This window comes from Vollenhovia emeryi, unplaced genomic scaffold (assembly GCF_000949405.1).
Source record: "Vollenhovia emeryi isolate VEMERY1.0 unplaced genomic scaffold, V.emery_V1.0 DF939136.1, whole genome shotgun sequence".
Taxonomy (NCBI): Eukaryota; Metazoa; Arthropoda; class Insecta; order Hymenoptera; family Formicidae; genus Vollenhovia; species Vollenhovia emeryi.
The window spans coordinates 2396647-2412848 of NW_011967230.1; the positions used below are offsets into that span (position 1 = coordinate 2396647).

General features: G+C 46.1%; 1 protein-coding gene across 1 annotated transcript in view; it reads left to right on the forward strand.

The window, feature by feature from the left end:
* LOC105567644 (protein kibra) overlaps nucleotides 1-16202 on the forward strand; it is a 72743-nt gene that overhangs the window by 23458 nt on the left and 33083 nt on the right. Inside the window, exons 2-3 of the mRNA XM_012022680.1 lie at nucleotides 2478-2587; nucleotides 4240-4334. Of these exons, the coding sequence (XP_011878070.1) occupies nucleotides 2478-2587; nucleotides 4240-4334 (205 nt within the window). The remainder of the gene's footprint in view (nucleotides 1-2477; nucleotides 2588-4239; nucleotides 4335-16202) is intronic.

The window sequence follows — 16202 nt, forward strand, 5'->3', positions numbered from 1 at the left end:
CACGCCTCCGCGAGCGATCGCGTGAAATTTCGTGTATCCCGCTAGCAGCGAAAGTGCCGTATACTTTCGCGTACCGTTCTTGCGCACGTGTCCCTCGCAGCCGCGTTGTCCCACAAAGCCGAACAAAGTTGGAGCGCGCGCGGGCCCGCGTAATGGCTCATTTAGACTGGAAGCGATGAGCGACGCGCGATTATCCAATGAGCGTACAGGTTTTATGGGAAAGCGTACAGTTTTCCTATAGCTTCCAGTCTGATCGAGCCATTATGCGTGGTCTACAATACGTGGAGTAAGCGTGGAGTAAGGAGTAAGGGAGAGCCCTAACTTCTAGCTTTTGGTGTAAGGAAGCTGAAATACGGGCATGATTTTTAAAATAATTGTAACACTGATTGATGGCATTTTGATTCACCTTAGGAGTAAGCCTAAGAGCTGAAGTAGGAGTAAGAAATAAAATGGATTTATTTCCTTACTCCTACTCCTTACTCCAGCTTACTCCATGTATTGTAGACCAGCCTTTATACAAACCATAGACATATATCTAGACCGAGCATTGAGCAGTGGGTTTAGAAGTTTACGTAGAAAAGGACAAACTTTATTTTGTGCAATTTCGTTCTCTCTCGTTCGCATGTGAACAGCAAGTAGCACAAAACAGAGTTTGTCCTTTTCTACCTGAACCTGTACCCCCACTACTCAAATAAGGGCAAACGCTCGGTCTAGATATATTGTGTCTACGATGCGGATCGAAACGGATCGCGCTCGAATCCCCCGCGACAGCGATATCGATGTCAGCTTGGTGCGCTACAAGTTGGGCGCGATAGTTAATTGTTATCGAACGGCGAGCGCGTAGAGGAGAAGCGTGTTCCGAACGACTACTTCTCTGACTGCGTTCCTACCGCTCGCGCACAGTGATGGACAGAATGCCTCAACCATTCTGTCCATCGCTGTATATATACGAACGATCGTGGCTAATCGGGAAAAAATTCCGTGTGAAAAGAAGTTACGCGTTACAATAAAATTGTTGCGCACAATTCCGTGACTCTGTAATAAAAACCGGCGAGTTTGTCGGGTATATGTTTCAGCCGCCGCGATACACGGGTCACGTATTTCCATGCTGATTCATACTGACTTTTATTTGTCTCCCCGCAGTATCGAATTGAAATTCCACAGGCGTAGATTCGGCCGAAAATGCAGCGATAACGTTACGGGAGCAAAAATCGCCGTAGATCTGCCAAGAAATTGTATGGAAGTATATATAAAAAAAATGTTTTACTAACTCTTATACATTTGTGCGCAACGTGACGCGTCTGCGTGTTTACGTGACTCGGAGATTTCCGGAAATCGGGCGCCACATCCGGCAAGCCTGGCATGCCTTTCTTTCCACCGGCGAGCGCGACTTTAGAATTCTTTCGATTGACGACTTCCTTGCGCGCGACTCATTGTTACTCGATATGCGCAGGACGTCTCGAAAAACAAATGTACCGACGATTAATTTGACCCTCTTTCGCATCGCCGATTCTTTCTACGCATTAGCGAGGATTTAACTTTCGCTAATGTAATTCTCCGTTTTGGGATTATCAGGTCGCTCGGTGTGGAATCGCAGCGGGTCGCGGTTTATATGCCGCGAACTTCGTGAGAAACTTTGAGAATGAAGTAAACACCTTCGAAAATGAACTAATAAAGAAGTTCTTGCAACTTTTACATTATTATGAAATGCGAGAATATACTTTTTTAAGGTGCGTTTTCACGTTTCCCTTTTAAGAAAGATCGCTACAAAAGTAAAGATGCGAAGGTTTTCCGAACGGAACAAACATGTGCTTGGTGAGTTTTAAGGCGAGCTGCTTTAATCGCCTTCTTTCTAAACCTCGTGGTACAGTGATAACAACATAAATACAAGCGGACGATTGATACGGCGCGTATCTTCTACATATACGTGTCACTTTCATATCGTATTTATTTAATCAAGTGTGATATAAGCCGGGAGTTCGGTTAGACGAACTTTCGTGCCCGAGATTATGTGTGTTTACAGACTTCGCCCCATGAGTTCGAAGAAATCACCGCGCAATCGGCGCGACTTATCGACTTCGAGAAACCTCCGTGTACATTTTTTCCGGCTGTATCGCACCACAAAATCATGATTTTCGTTATTCCGGACGGCATAGCTGAGCAAACCGAGCGCGGTATCTTTTTCAAGTGCGACTTTATGGAAAAAAAAGGCATATCGGAAATATTACAAACTCGCGATACGCGCCGAGTAATAGTCAACTGGTTTCACCTAGACGGAATATTTTTACAGCTATTGTCGAGTAAAACAGTATAAAGCTGACTTTTTGACTCTCAATCGACCGGGAATAAGAAACGTCTGGTTCGCTTCAGGCATTTCTTTACTCGGTATTACGCGTGACACAAGAAATGTACTCGTAAACGTTACTTTGTGTGTAGCACAGTATTTTTATTCTCTCTTTTTCCTCCCGCTGTTGCAGGTTTACCAAACCCCAAACGTTCGCGGATTGTATCGGGAACGAGCTTCCCCTCGGCTGGGAGGAGGCCTACGATAAGCACGTGGGCGCCTACTACATCAATCATGTCAATCGTAAGTTTTTCTTCTTCCGCTATCTGATCGAGAAGGTGCAGGGAGAACGGCCGGATACTCGCGATGCGAGAAGTGATTTTGTTTCGGAATTTTATGTCACGTTTCTGTGCCACAACGAGCGCGCGCACGCGTGGATTTATGCACGCATTTTCTTGCCCGATGGCGCTCGATGCCTTCGATCGCGTTTACAGAAACGGCGGAGGTTTAAAAATAAATTAAAGAGCGAAACAACGTCAATTCTGCGCCCGACAAGTAAACTGTCGTACCTGTACGATTATCGACTTTTTTTTGGAGATTTTTATCTCCACTGAATACTCCAATTATTTATTTTACTAATTTTTTAAAAGAGTTTCTCAAACTTTACAATATTATAAAAATATTATCATAAAAAACTTATAGAAATGCAAGTTCACTCCGGCTCTTCTGCGTCTTGCTAATTGTTAGTTAACTTTGCAGATGTAGAGTTACTTGAGGCTCTGAAAACGGGAGGCGTCACTTGCATAAAGTTGCGCTCTTTTGCTATATCACTAATATTAGATATCAATTTCCAAATGTTACGTCTTCAATTAAAGTTTAGACGCTGTCAACAATAAAAGTTACATTTGCTTGTTCATAGTTATACATTAATAGAGAAACAACAATCGTGTGAGTCTGTCATACGCGCATGCATTATTGAGATAATATTAAAGCGCTAGGATAATTTTCCATTCGCTCCGAGCAATGCTCTCGGAAGAATTCGCCAAGAGTGCCGCGAGCACCGAGGGGTAAACCGCTGACCGAAATCATGTACAGCAATACCCACTAATGCCCAGTGGGCAGTACTTAATCTTATTATCTTATTTCATTTTGTTTTATCTCTTTTATCTCTTTGGATTCTTTATAATGTCCGAGCAAGGCCAAATAACACCTACACTGTGAAAAATCTCCGATTAAATATAATCGGATAATCCAGTTACATAAGAACAAACGGACATATCCGATTAGATTGCGTATCCGATGAAAAGTATCATCGGTTTTTCGATCGAATTTCATCGGATATGTACATGATTTAATCGGAAAAATTAATCGTCGGAAACGCTACTTAATTGGTTTATCCGATGGAAATTTTTCTCAGTGTACCAATGCCCAAAAAATGCCTGCACTGAGAAAAATGTCCATCGGATAAACTAATTAAGTAGCGTTTTTTTTTCGATTAACTTCTCCGATTAAATTATGTACACATCCGATGAAAATGATTGAAAAACCGATCATATTTTTCATCGGATATATATCTGTTTGTTATTATGTGATTGGATTATCCGATTATATTTAATCGGACGTTTTTCTCAGTGTACACTGAAAAGAAGATCTGGTAGATTCAACCAGTCGTCTGTCAGAAAATGGACGAATCAGAAGTCCTTTAGGATTTACCAGATTTTTAGTGAAGTCTAGCAAACTTCTGATTATGAAATATCTCACGGTAAATCCTAAAGGAATTCTGATTCGTCCATTTTCTAACAGACGACTGGTTGAATCTATCAGATTTTTTTTCAGCGTAGTAATGCCCGAAATCTGTACGCCACAATGCCCTGAGCGGTTTACCCCTCGGCGAGCACCGATTCCCAACGGGACGTTCGTTGTTTTAAACGTGCCGTTGGTTTGGATGTTCGCAGAGACAACTCAACTGGAAGATCCAAGGCAGGAATGGCGAGCCATTCAGGAGGCCATGCTTCGCGAGTATATGCAGACCGCACATGACGTACTCGAGGTAAGTGCGGAAGACAATCGATCATAAATTTCCCGGTTAAATCGCCGTCCGCGAGAGCGGGATCGATCCGTCGATCCCCCGCTCGTCTCCGCCCGTGTCGATGAACCTCGCTCCGCCGAGATTAAAACGGACGTGAGGGAGCGAGGAGGAGAAACTGGTGGAATTTCAACGAGGGTCGACGAGGGCGGCAGGAAGTCAGTCCGTGAGAAATCATGTTACTTCCGGTCATTCGGCGTACCCTCGTGCACCACGAGCGCGACGGCGTAGATTAACACGCGATTAACCGCGTTCCGTCCCCCTGCATGTATCCCGGTAGGATGTGCATATTATACGCGTGTGCGTACACACGCCCGCGGATCAACGTGACGCCACTGGGAAACTGTGGTACACTTTTCTCGAGACGACGGCTACGTTCAGAAACCCCACCCGAGTATCCCAGCGTATCATTCTATCCTAGTTTCTCACCGTGTGTTGAACAAGGATAAAACGATACGCTGGAGCACTCGGGTGGTGTTTCTGAACGCAGCCCACGTCACTCGCGCCGTTCTCGAGAGATCACTTGACTCGGGTCCCCGAAAGTAATATCGCACGACGCGCTTCCTCGTTGTTATTAGAGCAAAGTTCCCGATTAGTGGCTTCTAATGTGAGATAGCAGGTTTTCAACATCCCAATTCAATCACAGATCCCTGCTCGCAACTACTGCACGATCTGACAATCAATTCTTTTATTCAACAGACTTCGCTCTACGAGCAATAAATTCACAGTGGAGCCAGCAGATGATGCCCAGCAACGTAGTTAGAGACCCCGCTATGTCTTATTATTATAGAATCCTATCTCATGATAGGGGACTCTCCTCTATAATATACCTTTTTAATACAATTTCCAGGTGTCTTTATCGAGAAATTACAGATCAATTCCGTACGTATCGTCCGCGTGCGTGTATTATTCCGTCGCGTTCACGCGACGTTAGATGTTTCTTCGGCGATAGTTAAAGGATCGCGGCAGGTAGCTAATTCCGAATGTTCGCGAGCGAGGAGAGGTACTTTGGCATTCCGTCGTTGACGCCAGTCTGGACCCGCGCCGGAATGCTCTTACGTCACGCGCGGCTGCGTTACGAATTTTTGACGGAACGCGCACCAGGTGAGTGGGGCCGGCGACGGGTAGAGGGAGGGAGGGAAGAGAAAGGAAGGAGGAGTACCGGCTTTAATCCGCGAGCAAACGAAAGATACGATAATAATATTTATCGCCGCGGCGGCGCGGCGACGCGGGTCCCGGGCGGGCGGGGAGGAATGTCGATGTACGGTATATTTATTTCGGGCGGAATACTGCGGCCATGATGTCATCGTCGATTTTCGAGAGATTGCCTATGTGGCTGGGGCCGCGCGATTCTAGTTTCGGGATCCCTTGCGTCCGAGTGGCCCCTCCCGTCCTCTCTCGCCGTCGCCGCCGCCGTTGCCGTCGTCGTCTCGTCGTCTCGTCGTCGACAGCTGCTCCCTCGCCGTGACGTACGGCGTGAAATTCGCCTGATCTCGAAGAAGGAAGATATTTTAGCCGATTGCACAAGGAACGTTCTATATTTTCCTTTCTGCTTAGATTGTGCAGTTAAAATAGATCGATTGGAACTTCGCTTCGATAGGTTCTTTTCTTCCCCCCCCCCCCCTTTAAATGATATTCTTGCGGTTAGAAACATATAGTTACGCTCTCCGGTGGAATGTTCATTGACATTTATGATTAAATATATATATGACGGTATATTTATGCTAATGTAAATCATATTTTTGCGTGATATGTAAATTTCTTAACAGCAACAAGTTAGGTGCAAAATGTTCGTCGATAGAAACGTTTGTGAATCTTGCAGCTGGGACGTTTATTTTGCTTTCTTCGTGTTGAAGTAGAAATGTGCAATCCTCTCATTGTGGTATAGGAAGAAAAAAATGTGTGAGTACGGGAGTGGACAAAAAAATATAGAGTAGGAAATTCGCAGAATCCGTTTAGTGGGAAATAGCAGTTGGACGCATTGTAGGAAATATAAGCTGACAGGCAGGTAACTTATTATTCAGAAGCTCTTGGGAAGAATACTTCCTTCTCAAGCGAAAACACCCATTGTTAATAATGGTAATAGGGCCGAAGTCTTGAAAGAGCACTATATTCGTTTAAATTCTCTAGCGTGTCTCCAGGCTTATAGGCTGGAAAATTAATGCGACCAATCTCGACCTTCGGAAGTAATACCAAAGGAAGAGAAGAGAAACTCGTAACTTGAAAACTAATTTAAGAAAGGGATCTGTGTCAAGAAGATTAAAGAGAATATTTCACAATGGGGTTTCCATTGAGGGGCTAAGAAAATGATAATTTATAAATAAGCTGGAATACTGAAATTAGAATTTTTCAATTGTACTTTTTTTAAATAACGGAAGTTTGATCACTTTGGCGTTTCTTACGTGAGCACAAAAAATCGACATTAATAAACAGTTAATATTCAGACTGTCTCTACGAGATACGCGAGGATATCGTTTTAAATTTTTAGATCGTTTTTAGATTTTCGAGGAATTACGATTTTATATGTCGTCTCCAATAAAAAGAAAACAACTGCGTGACTATCTAAAAATTTCGGTATGTATAGAAAGGGAAGTTAAATCGCCATGTTTACGTCTCTATACCGGATAAGGCATATTTGTCCCCCTAAATTGGGCGAATTTCACGCTGTGCAACCACGCGGCAAAGTTCGCAGACTAAACTCTTTCTCGCGTTTACGCACGCTGCGTCTACCACCTTTCAAGAAGAAAGTTTAGTTCCGAAGAATATAAATCCGATCCTTTATATAACCTGAGCGAATGTATTCGTACAAGTTTATACTTGTATAAATAATTTAATGATTTGTTCAAACAGTTTGAATGAAAATTAACCGAAATCTTTTTGATTCTCGAATCGCGAATATATTTTTTTTTGTACACGCAAACGACGGATTGGATCTTTTAGATTCAACTTGATATTTTTATACCTTTTAGAACTCTAACAAGAAGAACGGCATATTTTTCGACAATTTTTTTCCAGGAGAGTGCAAGAAATCATTAAATATGATTTTGAGATTAAAATTCATTGCATTTGCTGAGTTGCAAGAGACAAACGTTTGAACAGAGAAATTGTCTTTTAAGATTGCACTTTCCTTTCAATTTGACAAGTTCGATGCGTATCTTTTTTTTTTATTATCCAGTATCACCAATCGCGAAATTTCCGATTGTTAAGGTATGTTGAGAACTCGAGGCATTTGCCAGATCTCTCGCGGGCTCGCTTTTATAGTAGGATTAAGCAACTTGAGACCGCTGACCGCACAGTATACAATATTCAATAATTTATCATTTGCGTCATTGATCCATTAACCAGTTTATTGAGTTTCTAGCATCTATAAAATTCACCGTGTTTCGAGCGCAAACACGTTTATTGGGGTAAACATGTTTACGCGGGGAGTGGTATAGTGCGTGTATCCTCGGCGGTGGATACATCCTTTCGCGTCACAAATTAACAAGCAACGCGGTATAATCCTCGCGTGCGTATGTATGCGTGGGAAATAAGATATCCAAACCCAGATCGCTGCCAAGAGATAATGTGTGGGTTCTTACATTCTTAAAATTCTTGAAATATTCCGAGCAACGTTCCCATCAAAGATACACAACGCCGATACGATCGCGGAATTTTTTTCCTCTCGTATATTTCACAAACCCGTGGACGAAAACTGCACGGATTTCCCTTTTATTTTTCAGTCTTACAATAAATTATTTATACACGTCACATTCTATTCAACCGTTACCGCTCGGTTTAAAGAACGCTTTTATACGTGATTGGAATCTTTCATTGCGTTCTGAAACAAAATTATTATTACTTTCAAATATTATTAGTAAAACTCGCGCGCAAACATTTATTGCCTGTCGCCATTCGATTCTTCCGCGCCTTTTTTCCCCCCAAAAGCTGATCCCGCTTCGGCAAGAGTAATATCGCTTTTAATTAAACAGAGATAGCCGCTGATCATATTCGGCAAAGTGGACGCACAATTCATCGACGCGGATCTGTCTGGCAAGTCCTCCCGTTCTCTTTCGGGAAATGCGCGCGGCAAAACTCTTCCGCGGAAGCGTATTCGCATGCGAAACCGCGGCGCCTGGGAGTAGCTTCACGCGAGGGACTCGGAGGCATCGGAGGAACTTGGCGGCTTCCTTCCTTGGGAGTTTCACGCGTACATACGCGCCGTACGCACACGATGCGTGCGCGCGTGCACGCGCGCGTGCACACTCTCGCGCGCGAGCGTAACGCGGAGAGCCGGGGCTTGCATTCCGATGCAAATAGCCCTCTCCGCCGCCCGTTCTCTTCTCTCTTTCTCTCACTCGCGCCTCCCGTCTCCTCTCCGGCATCGTGCCGAGGCTCTCCGCGCTCGTCCAGCGACGGATAAGCCGTGGGGCCAGTGGCGTCTCATCGCGACTCGGCGCCGCGATGCGCGCCATGGAAAATTCGCCCTTTCGATGACGCAAAAAAAAAAACGTTCCGCTCACCCGTCACGTAATGCGAGTACAAGAATCTGTATCGCGATTATTATACGGTTATTGCTTGGCTTCCCGATCCACTTGACTCTTTCAAATTCGACACGCACTGCAACGAACGCACTATTTTTTTTGTTTTTTAAGTAATTTCCTAATTCCAGTTTTCAAACGAACACAACGTTTCTTGGACACACTGTGTCTCTCCCAATAAGTTTTTTGCTGTTGCAAATAATACGTTTATCATGTTTTTCTGTATATTCTTTCGATTTTACATAAAGCGAAAGAAAGCCACGGGCTCCGAAGGCACGACGTGGACGGATTCGAGTGTTTGTCGCTGATATATTCGACGCGATTTGTAACATTGAAACCGCTCTCATGCGAAACGCGTATATGTCAGGCGAATCTGCACGTGACACTTTTGTGCAGCATAATAAATCAATGATATCTGAGTCAACACGCGGCGTCATTGGATTTATGGCCGGGAACGGGAGCGAGACACATTTTGCGCGACTCTTATATTTAGTCATCTTATATACCCCCGTCGTTTGTGACGCCGTCAGTATTTCTGGAATTTACGATTCGCGCTGTTTTTCAGATTTCTCAGACGGCACACTTGCCACCCCTTCTCCCCCTCACCGCCAACATCTATCGAATTGCGATTGCGCCTTGTAGGTCTCGTGGCTGTACAGGTAAATTAAATCAGTGAAAATCGGGCGGCGAGAGCCAACACTGTTTTGCTCGGTGAATTCATTGCCGTCGGAGTGAATTCTCTCTGTTTAGTGGAAAATTTATTGCTAGATCGTACAATCGGTGCGAAAAAAAGAGATCTGCAATCGAATTACTGTATGATCACCGAACAACTGTGTTGGCTCTTATCGCCCGATTTTTATCGATTAATTTATTTGTGCTCTCCTATAGAGGCATTTCCATTTTCTTTGTCTCATGACTACGTCATTTCGCGACATGTCCCTGTCAAGTACGAGTTGTTGCACGGAAGATTCGTGGATCGAGTAAAACGCCAGGAAACGAAATTTAATTCGCGAGCGACGTTTTCACGGCTGTCCGCGTTCCGACCACGCGTGGGCCACGGCGCGCTCGTGAGAGGATTGTGACGTAATCTTGAGGAATTTCGAAAGTTTAGATAAGAATTGGCGGAGACGCCGCGATTAACCTTGATTGAAGGAGTTTACTAAAAGTTACGCCATTCTACTAGTCAGCCTCGTCACTTCGCATCGCTACCGTTGCGATCGAAATTGGCGGCGCAAAAAGAAAAAATAAAGAAACGCGCCTGAAATTGTGTAGCATTAACGATGCGGGCAACAAGCAGAAACGTAAATATCTATTATCGCTCGTGTGTCCGTTGCTTGGATTAAGCGACTGTTTGTTCCTGGAACTAATCGTTCCGCGGGATAATGGCATTTCAGCGTCTAGCGGTATCGCGTCTGCGCGCACGATGAATGATTAGTAAAACCCATCCTCGAGTACTGAATAATTACCGAATCATAAATCTCGCGTTCGTTCCGTATGCGACCGTGGCTTATCTCAATCCGCGAGTTCCACGGCGTTCGCGGGCACTTCGGGGCGGGAAAGCAAGAAAAATTTACGGCCTCTTAATCCCGCCGTCACGGCGCGAGAAAGAATATCAGTGTCTCCTTAGTTGATGGTTCATTTTTTTTTATACTTAATGCCGAGTGGCTGTGACCAAACGTTATTCAACGGTGACGACGCGATGTGCAAGAGAACGTTTTTATTAACCATACCGCAATTGTTTAGGTCTATATTTAAAAATCATTGTGATACTATAAAGGCCTGCGTCCACCGATGCTAGGACTTGGTCCAAGTTCAAGTTTCGAGACGTGTGTAGCCGATCAACTTGCAGCTATTCCACAAAAGCCGAGACAAAAGCCAATCGATAGTAGCGCAACTGCAGCAGTGACGAAAATGTTTAAATGCCGACAGTTATTAATACCCTGATTTTTTGACACTCGCAACACTGTAGCGATCCGCAACAACGTACGGGCGCAAGTGATTGTAAAAGTTTTGGGACAAGCAATGTATGATCTTTTCTCTTAAACAAAGTCATGATCTATCGGTCCCCTTCGGTTAACACCCGTGCTGAAGTGATGGGGGATTTCGAGGTGAAAGTATCGATATTTCAGCTAGCATACATCGCGTATCGTCAGCGCCCCCCGTAATCCGTCGAGAGAGAAAGACTCGAAAGTCCGGGCGACCTCGCGGTCCAGGAATTCCACGAATTTCGTGCGCCGTAACGCAAGAGCGTCCCTGGCTCGAATCTGACATTTTTCGGACGGACGGACGGACGGACAGGTCGCGCTTTGCCTGGCTCTGCCGGCCTCCTAGAGGCGCACGGGCCCCGTTTCTTACACCCCCACCCTGCTGCGTGCTGCGGGCCCCGTCCGGAGGCCCCGAGCAGCGCAGCATCCCGCTTCCCCCCTCCCTCTCTCACTCTATCTCTCTCTCTCTCTCGTCCCGCTCCCCTCCATCTCTCTTTCTGTCTCTTTCTCTCTCTCGGCTCTCCGTGATGCCCCGTCGAGAGGCAGCGAGATGCCAAAGGAATGTTAATTGCCATTTATTTTTGCCCGCTCGGCCCGTACCGCTCGTCGGCTCTCTCGCGCGGACAGATACAAAACCGATTATGACACCGCCGGAGGAAACTGCGAATGCCTCGATGCCGTAAATCATATCGCGGGGTCTCGTTCGAAAGCGCAGGTGCCCGGACTTTCTTCGTTCCCTCTCCTCATTCGTTCCTGTCGCTCGTTCGTTTCGTTCCCTTCCGTCCGTCCGTCCGTCCGTCCGTCCGTCCGATCGATCGATCGATCGGGGAATTTCATTCTTTCGGCCGGCGTGTACGCGCGTCGCGTACGTTTTTTCCCGCCGTCGGGACTCGTTCTCCGCTTGATGTTTCAACTTGCGTATGTCTCCCGCCCCTCCCCGGCCCCCCCGGTCGCCGTCGCCGTCGCCGGTGCGGTTGCCAGCGTGAACCGCCGCCCGTGTGCCAATGTTTCCCAATTTAAACCTTTTATTTCTGGCAAAAAATTCCGGGAACGCTCGAATACAGCCGCGACTGCCAACCACGCGGCGCGCGCGCGCGCGCGCGGAGACGCGCGCGAAAAATAGCCACCCCCCCTTTATCATCCCTATTGTCTGAATTTAGGAACCTTACGTTCTGAGAAGAGAAGACCGATTGCGCCGAGAGCCCGTGGTCCATTCCCCACGTTGGTACGTAGCCCCCTGGTTGTTGCGGCCAAACTCCGGCCGACGACGTCGTGCGTGCGCTCTTTCTCTCTCTCTTTTTTCTCTCTCTCTCTCTCTCTCCTCTCTCTCTCTCTCTCTCTCTCTCTCTCTCTCTCTCCCGTACGTCCCCGGGTGTGAGTTTAAAGTGCAGCAGGTAGAAGAAGTCGACGGCCAGCCTTGTCGTCTCGCTCGACATTCTATCGGTTCTCGAAATCGTTCCCGATGCGCGCGCGGGCCCAAGAGGGTTGATCGCGGGTTTCGGGTTGACAGCCACGTCACGCGTTCCCTCGTCACTGACCAGGCCCAATGATCCGCTCAACGAGCGTTCCCGGGGGCCAGCGAAACGGGAAACGTCGCGATGACTCCTCTGCAAATAGGAACCGGCTCGCGCACGGTTGACCTGTTGCTTACAAAACGCAACCGACAGGTGTGTGACGTTTTCTGGGCCCCACCGGGGCCACGGGTAGGGCGTATCGTGCGAGTGTATCGAGTACAAATAATTGCATTTCCGAGATCATCCGAGGATTAACGTCGAAATGGGCGACCGCTGCGCGTGAAATTCAAGGGAAGCTGCATGCATACAGGAGACGTTTCCTCTAAATTATGAGCGTCTGTCTCTTCCTTTCCATAATATGAAGGAAAAAAAAACAGAGGAAGGAGATTACTCGGTACGACGCTGGTATCGCCGCAGATCGCACCATTGGTTTGCTTGTTTTTTCTTAATGGGGGGGGGGGGGACAGTAAACTCACATTTCTCAAGAGGTCACATATGATAATAGACGAAGTTCCATTAGGGCACCAGATAAGAATGTAATCTCAGCGCGACGTTCGGCACGTAGTGCATTTATTGCATTGCGATATATTGAACAGTGTTTCGTGCGTGTACATGTATTACATATAGTACCCTATATTTTACGGTTAAATGGTGGCACGGCAGCGATCTGTGCACATGTTTGGTACAAATATATCATAAGTCGTTTAAATAACGATGCATTTACGATAAATAACGATACTTATACAACGATATAACGATAAAAATAACGGTAAAATCACGATACGTTTAAATGACGAATCGCAAAGAGCGAGTTACGAGTGGAGTGCATCTTTGGGAGATTCTCCAGCGAGAACGGAAACGTATCCCGACTGAATCTCTGCAAAGGTTTATCTATCAAAAGGTGGTTACTTTAAGGAAGCTAAAATTTAATTTAAATCTTTATTAAAGGCTTGTCGTACGTACGTAGGCACCTTCGTTTTAATTTTCTTTAGTTAAATAAACGCAAAGCAAAATACATCGATTCCATTATGTTTTTCTTTCATAATACACGATGATCGTCATCAGTAGTATTGTTTATTGCGACTAATATTGCCACATGCCTCAGTGGTCGAATTGGTGAGACGCCCGCCTAGACTGTAGGATGGGTCCGGGTTCAAACCCTGGCTGAGGTAATATTTTTCGCAATGAATTCCTTTAATTAGAATTTGCCAGCCGTCGGTCGTCATGCAATTTTTCTACATCGTTCAATCAATTACTGGCGTTAAATAATTCTTTATGACTTTTTATAAAGTGTTTCCAAACTTATAGAGGGTACTGTGTGTGTGTATATGTAGCTGCGTCTCTGATAAAACGACTCGAATTCGATATTTCGAAGTCATTGGCATCGACGACCGGTCCTTGCCGACTTCGGTTGGCGCCGCCTAATCGCCGTCGAATCGCTGTAATTAATTGCGCACCTAATTCTGCATACGCGTCGTATTTCCTTTAGTGCCCAAAGACGATGAAATTTCTGTTGTATATCATCCCGAACGATGAATATGTATTATTGTAGATGAATATTATTAAGCGCGATCGTTATCTGCTCGCATAAATGAGAATTGAGAAGGTTTCTCGATATATTATACAATTGAAAGAGCCGCACAACTTTTTCGGACGCACGAGAGAATTATTTATTTAATTCAGGGACCAATTATTTCTCCGGATATCGTCCTCTCGAGACTGTCTTTCAATTGTGAGATTGGAACAAGACATTTGTAACAAATTCCTAAAGCATACGTGAAACATCGAAAGTACTTTGAGTTCATCACGAGTATGTATCATTGATCTTTGCGGGAGATTCCGTAATCTCGTTCTCTTAGCGAGACGTTCCGAAAATTGAATGCTCTCTCACTTTGGCTAAATTGGATCGATGGCGATTTCTTCGCGGAAATACGATAACAATTATTCCCTCCTTCTTTCGCCAGTAAATAATTAACGGAGTAAAATAATCGAAGATTAGTCGCTTCAAATGGCTCGTATAATAATAAACTTCCAAATTTTATTCGGCCACGGCTGACCACATTTGTTAATTAATCGGTCAGTGCAGAAATTTTATTGCGAAACCTCACCCTGGCTGAGGTAATGGTTTTCGCGATAAAATTTCTGCGTTGACCGATTAATTAACAAAGGTGGCCAGCGGCGGTCGAATAAAATTTGGAGTTAAATCGGTTTTTAGTCCACACTGGCTGTGGACTAAACTTTACACATTTAAGGCGACGTTTCGATTATATGGGTCGTGGTCCTATTCGAGCGATACATGTAATCCAACTCACATTAACCGGCAATTGTCAGAGCGCCATTAACGCAGATAAACGTGCGTCGCGCGACGAAAATGATAAATGTTAAAACATGAATCGCGTCGTTACTTTGAGTCAGCCGACAACAGACAGATTATCTCGTACATTTTTACCGCGGTGACTTTGCCTTTGCGTAACTGCATAGATTTCCGATGAAAATTTTATTGCAAGCCCCGCCTGAAATAAACCGAAGAGTGTCTCTCGACCAATTTGACTTCTCGAAGATTAACTTATAAGAAGTCTTTTTCAACTCGTTTTAATTCGAAAGCTATTGCTATCCCTCGCCCGTCACAGGAATTGCTTAACGAGTCTGTCATTGAAAGGACACTCAGTCGTCTTGGGACATGTGCGTCGTCCTTTCGTCGTCGCTGACCATGCGGGCAACAATGTCACAACAACGTCCGTCTCGGCCTCGCAAAATCATTCGGGACGGATTCCCGGTAGCGCGGTATGCAGAACGAACGAAGGAACGAGCGCCGTTGGAATTCGATAAATGTGAAAGCAGATTCGTTCTTTGTAACTGGATCTCCGCGGCACGGCGTACGCTACGCCTGCATTGTGCGCCGCCTCGTCTCGCTTTTTCTCGCGTATTGAAAGCGTACGTGGAGACGTGCGTTTACACGCCGCGCGTTCCAGTTCGATCCCCGCAACCGATCGTGCGTGCGATCGCCGACGCTCCTACGAAAGAACATCCCGGCAGCGCGCGCATAACAATCGAAATGCATTTGTACTCGTAGATGAACCACACACGGAGGCCTCGAGACGAGATTTTTCTATCGCGTCGTCGCTCGTGCGATCGAAAGAACGACGACAGATTTATTTCGCCTGAAAGCCTGTAAGGATTTAATTTCGTCCCTTTAAGCGCAGCTCTTCAGTCGTATACATTTTCGGTGCTTCATTCCTATTTTTCGCTCTCCGAAATATTCCGTCCGGAAGACGCGAGAGCTCGCGCCGCTAAATGAAACGGAGCTTCCCCTGCTAGAGTCTCTCGCGAGTCATCTTCTTCGTGTGCCGCCAATTTCAGGCCGTTTCTGGCAGATTCCTCGGCCGTAACGATTCGTCGTTATCTCGAAATAAAAATCGATCGGCCTGATAGCGGCCGGGAGATTCTATACGGTTACGATCGTCCGCGTGCCACTCGGCGTAGCGTGGGCCGGCTTTAGGACGGTGACTTGGCAAGCGGCGAGCAGACAAGCGAGCGAGGGAACAGGCAGGCGAGCCAGGCAGGCAAGCAGGCTTGCCACGAGAGATTGGAATGTCTCCCGTCCTCTCGAATCCGCCCTCTCCTGCTCTCCGCCGCCGCCGCCGCTGCTGGCTCTCCCCCCCCCCCCCGGGCCCCTACCCCGCCGTCAGGCCCCCGGGCTCCACGTCGAGGTTGGGAGGGAGAGAGGGGGCCTTAACGCCGTTCTTTCGAGCGTCAATACATCGTGAAGAAAAGATGCCGGTTCCCCCTGGATCCCTGTCGTTTTAGTCCCCC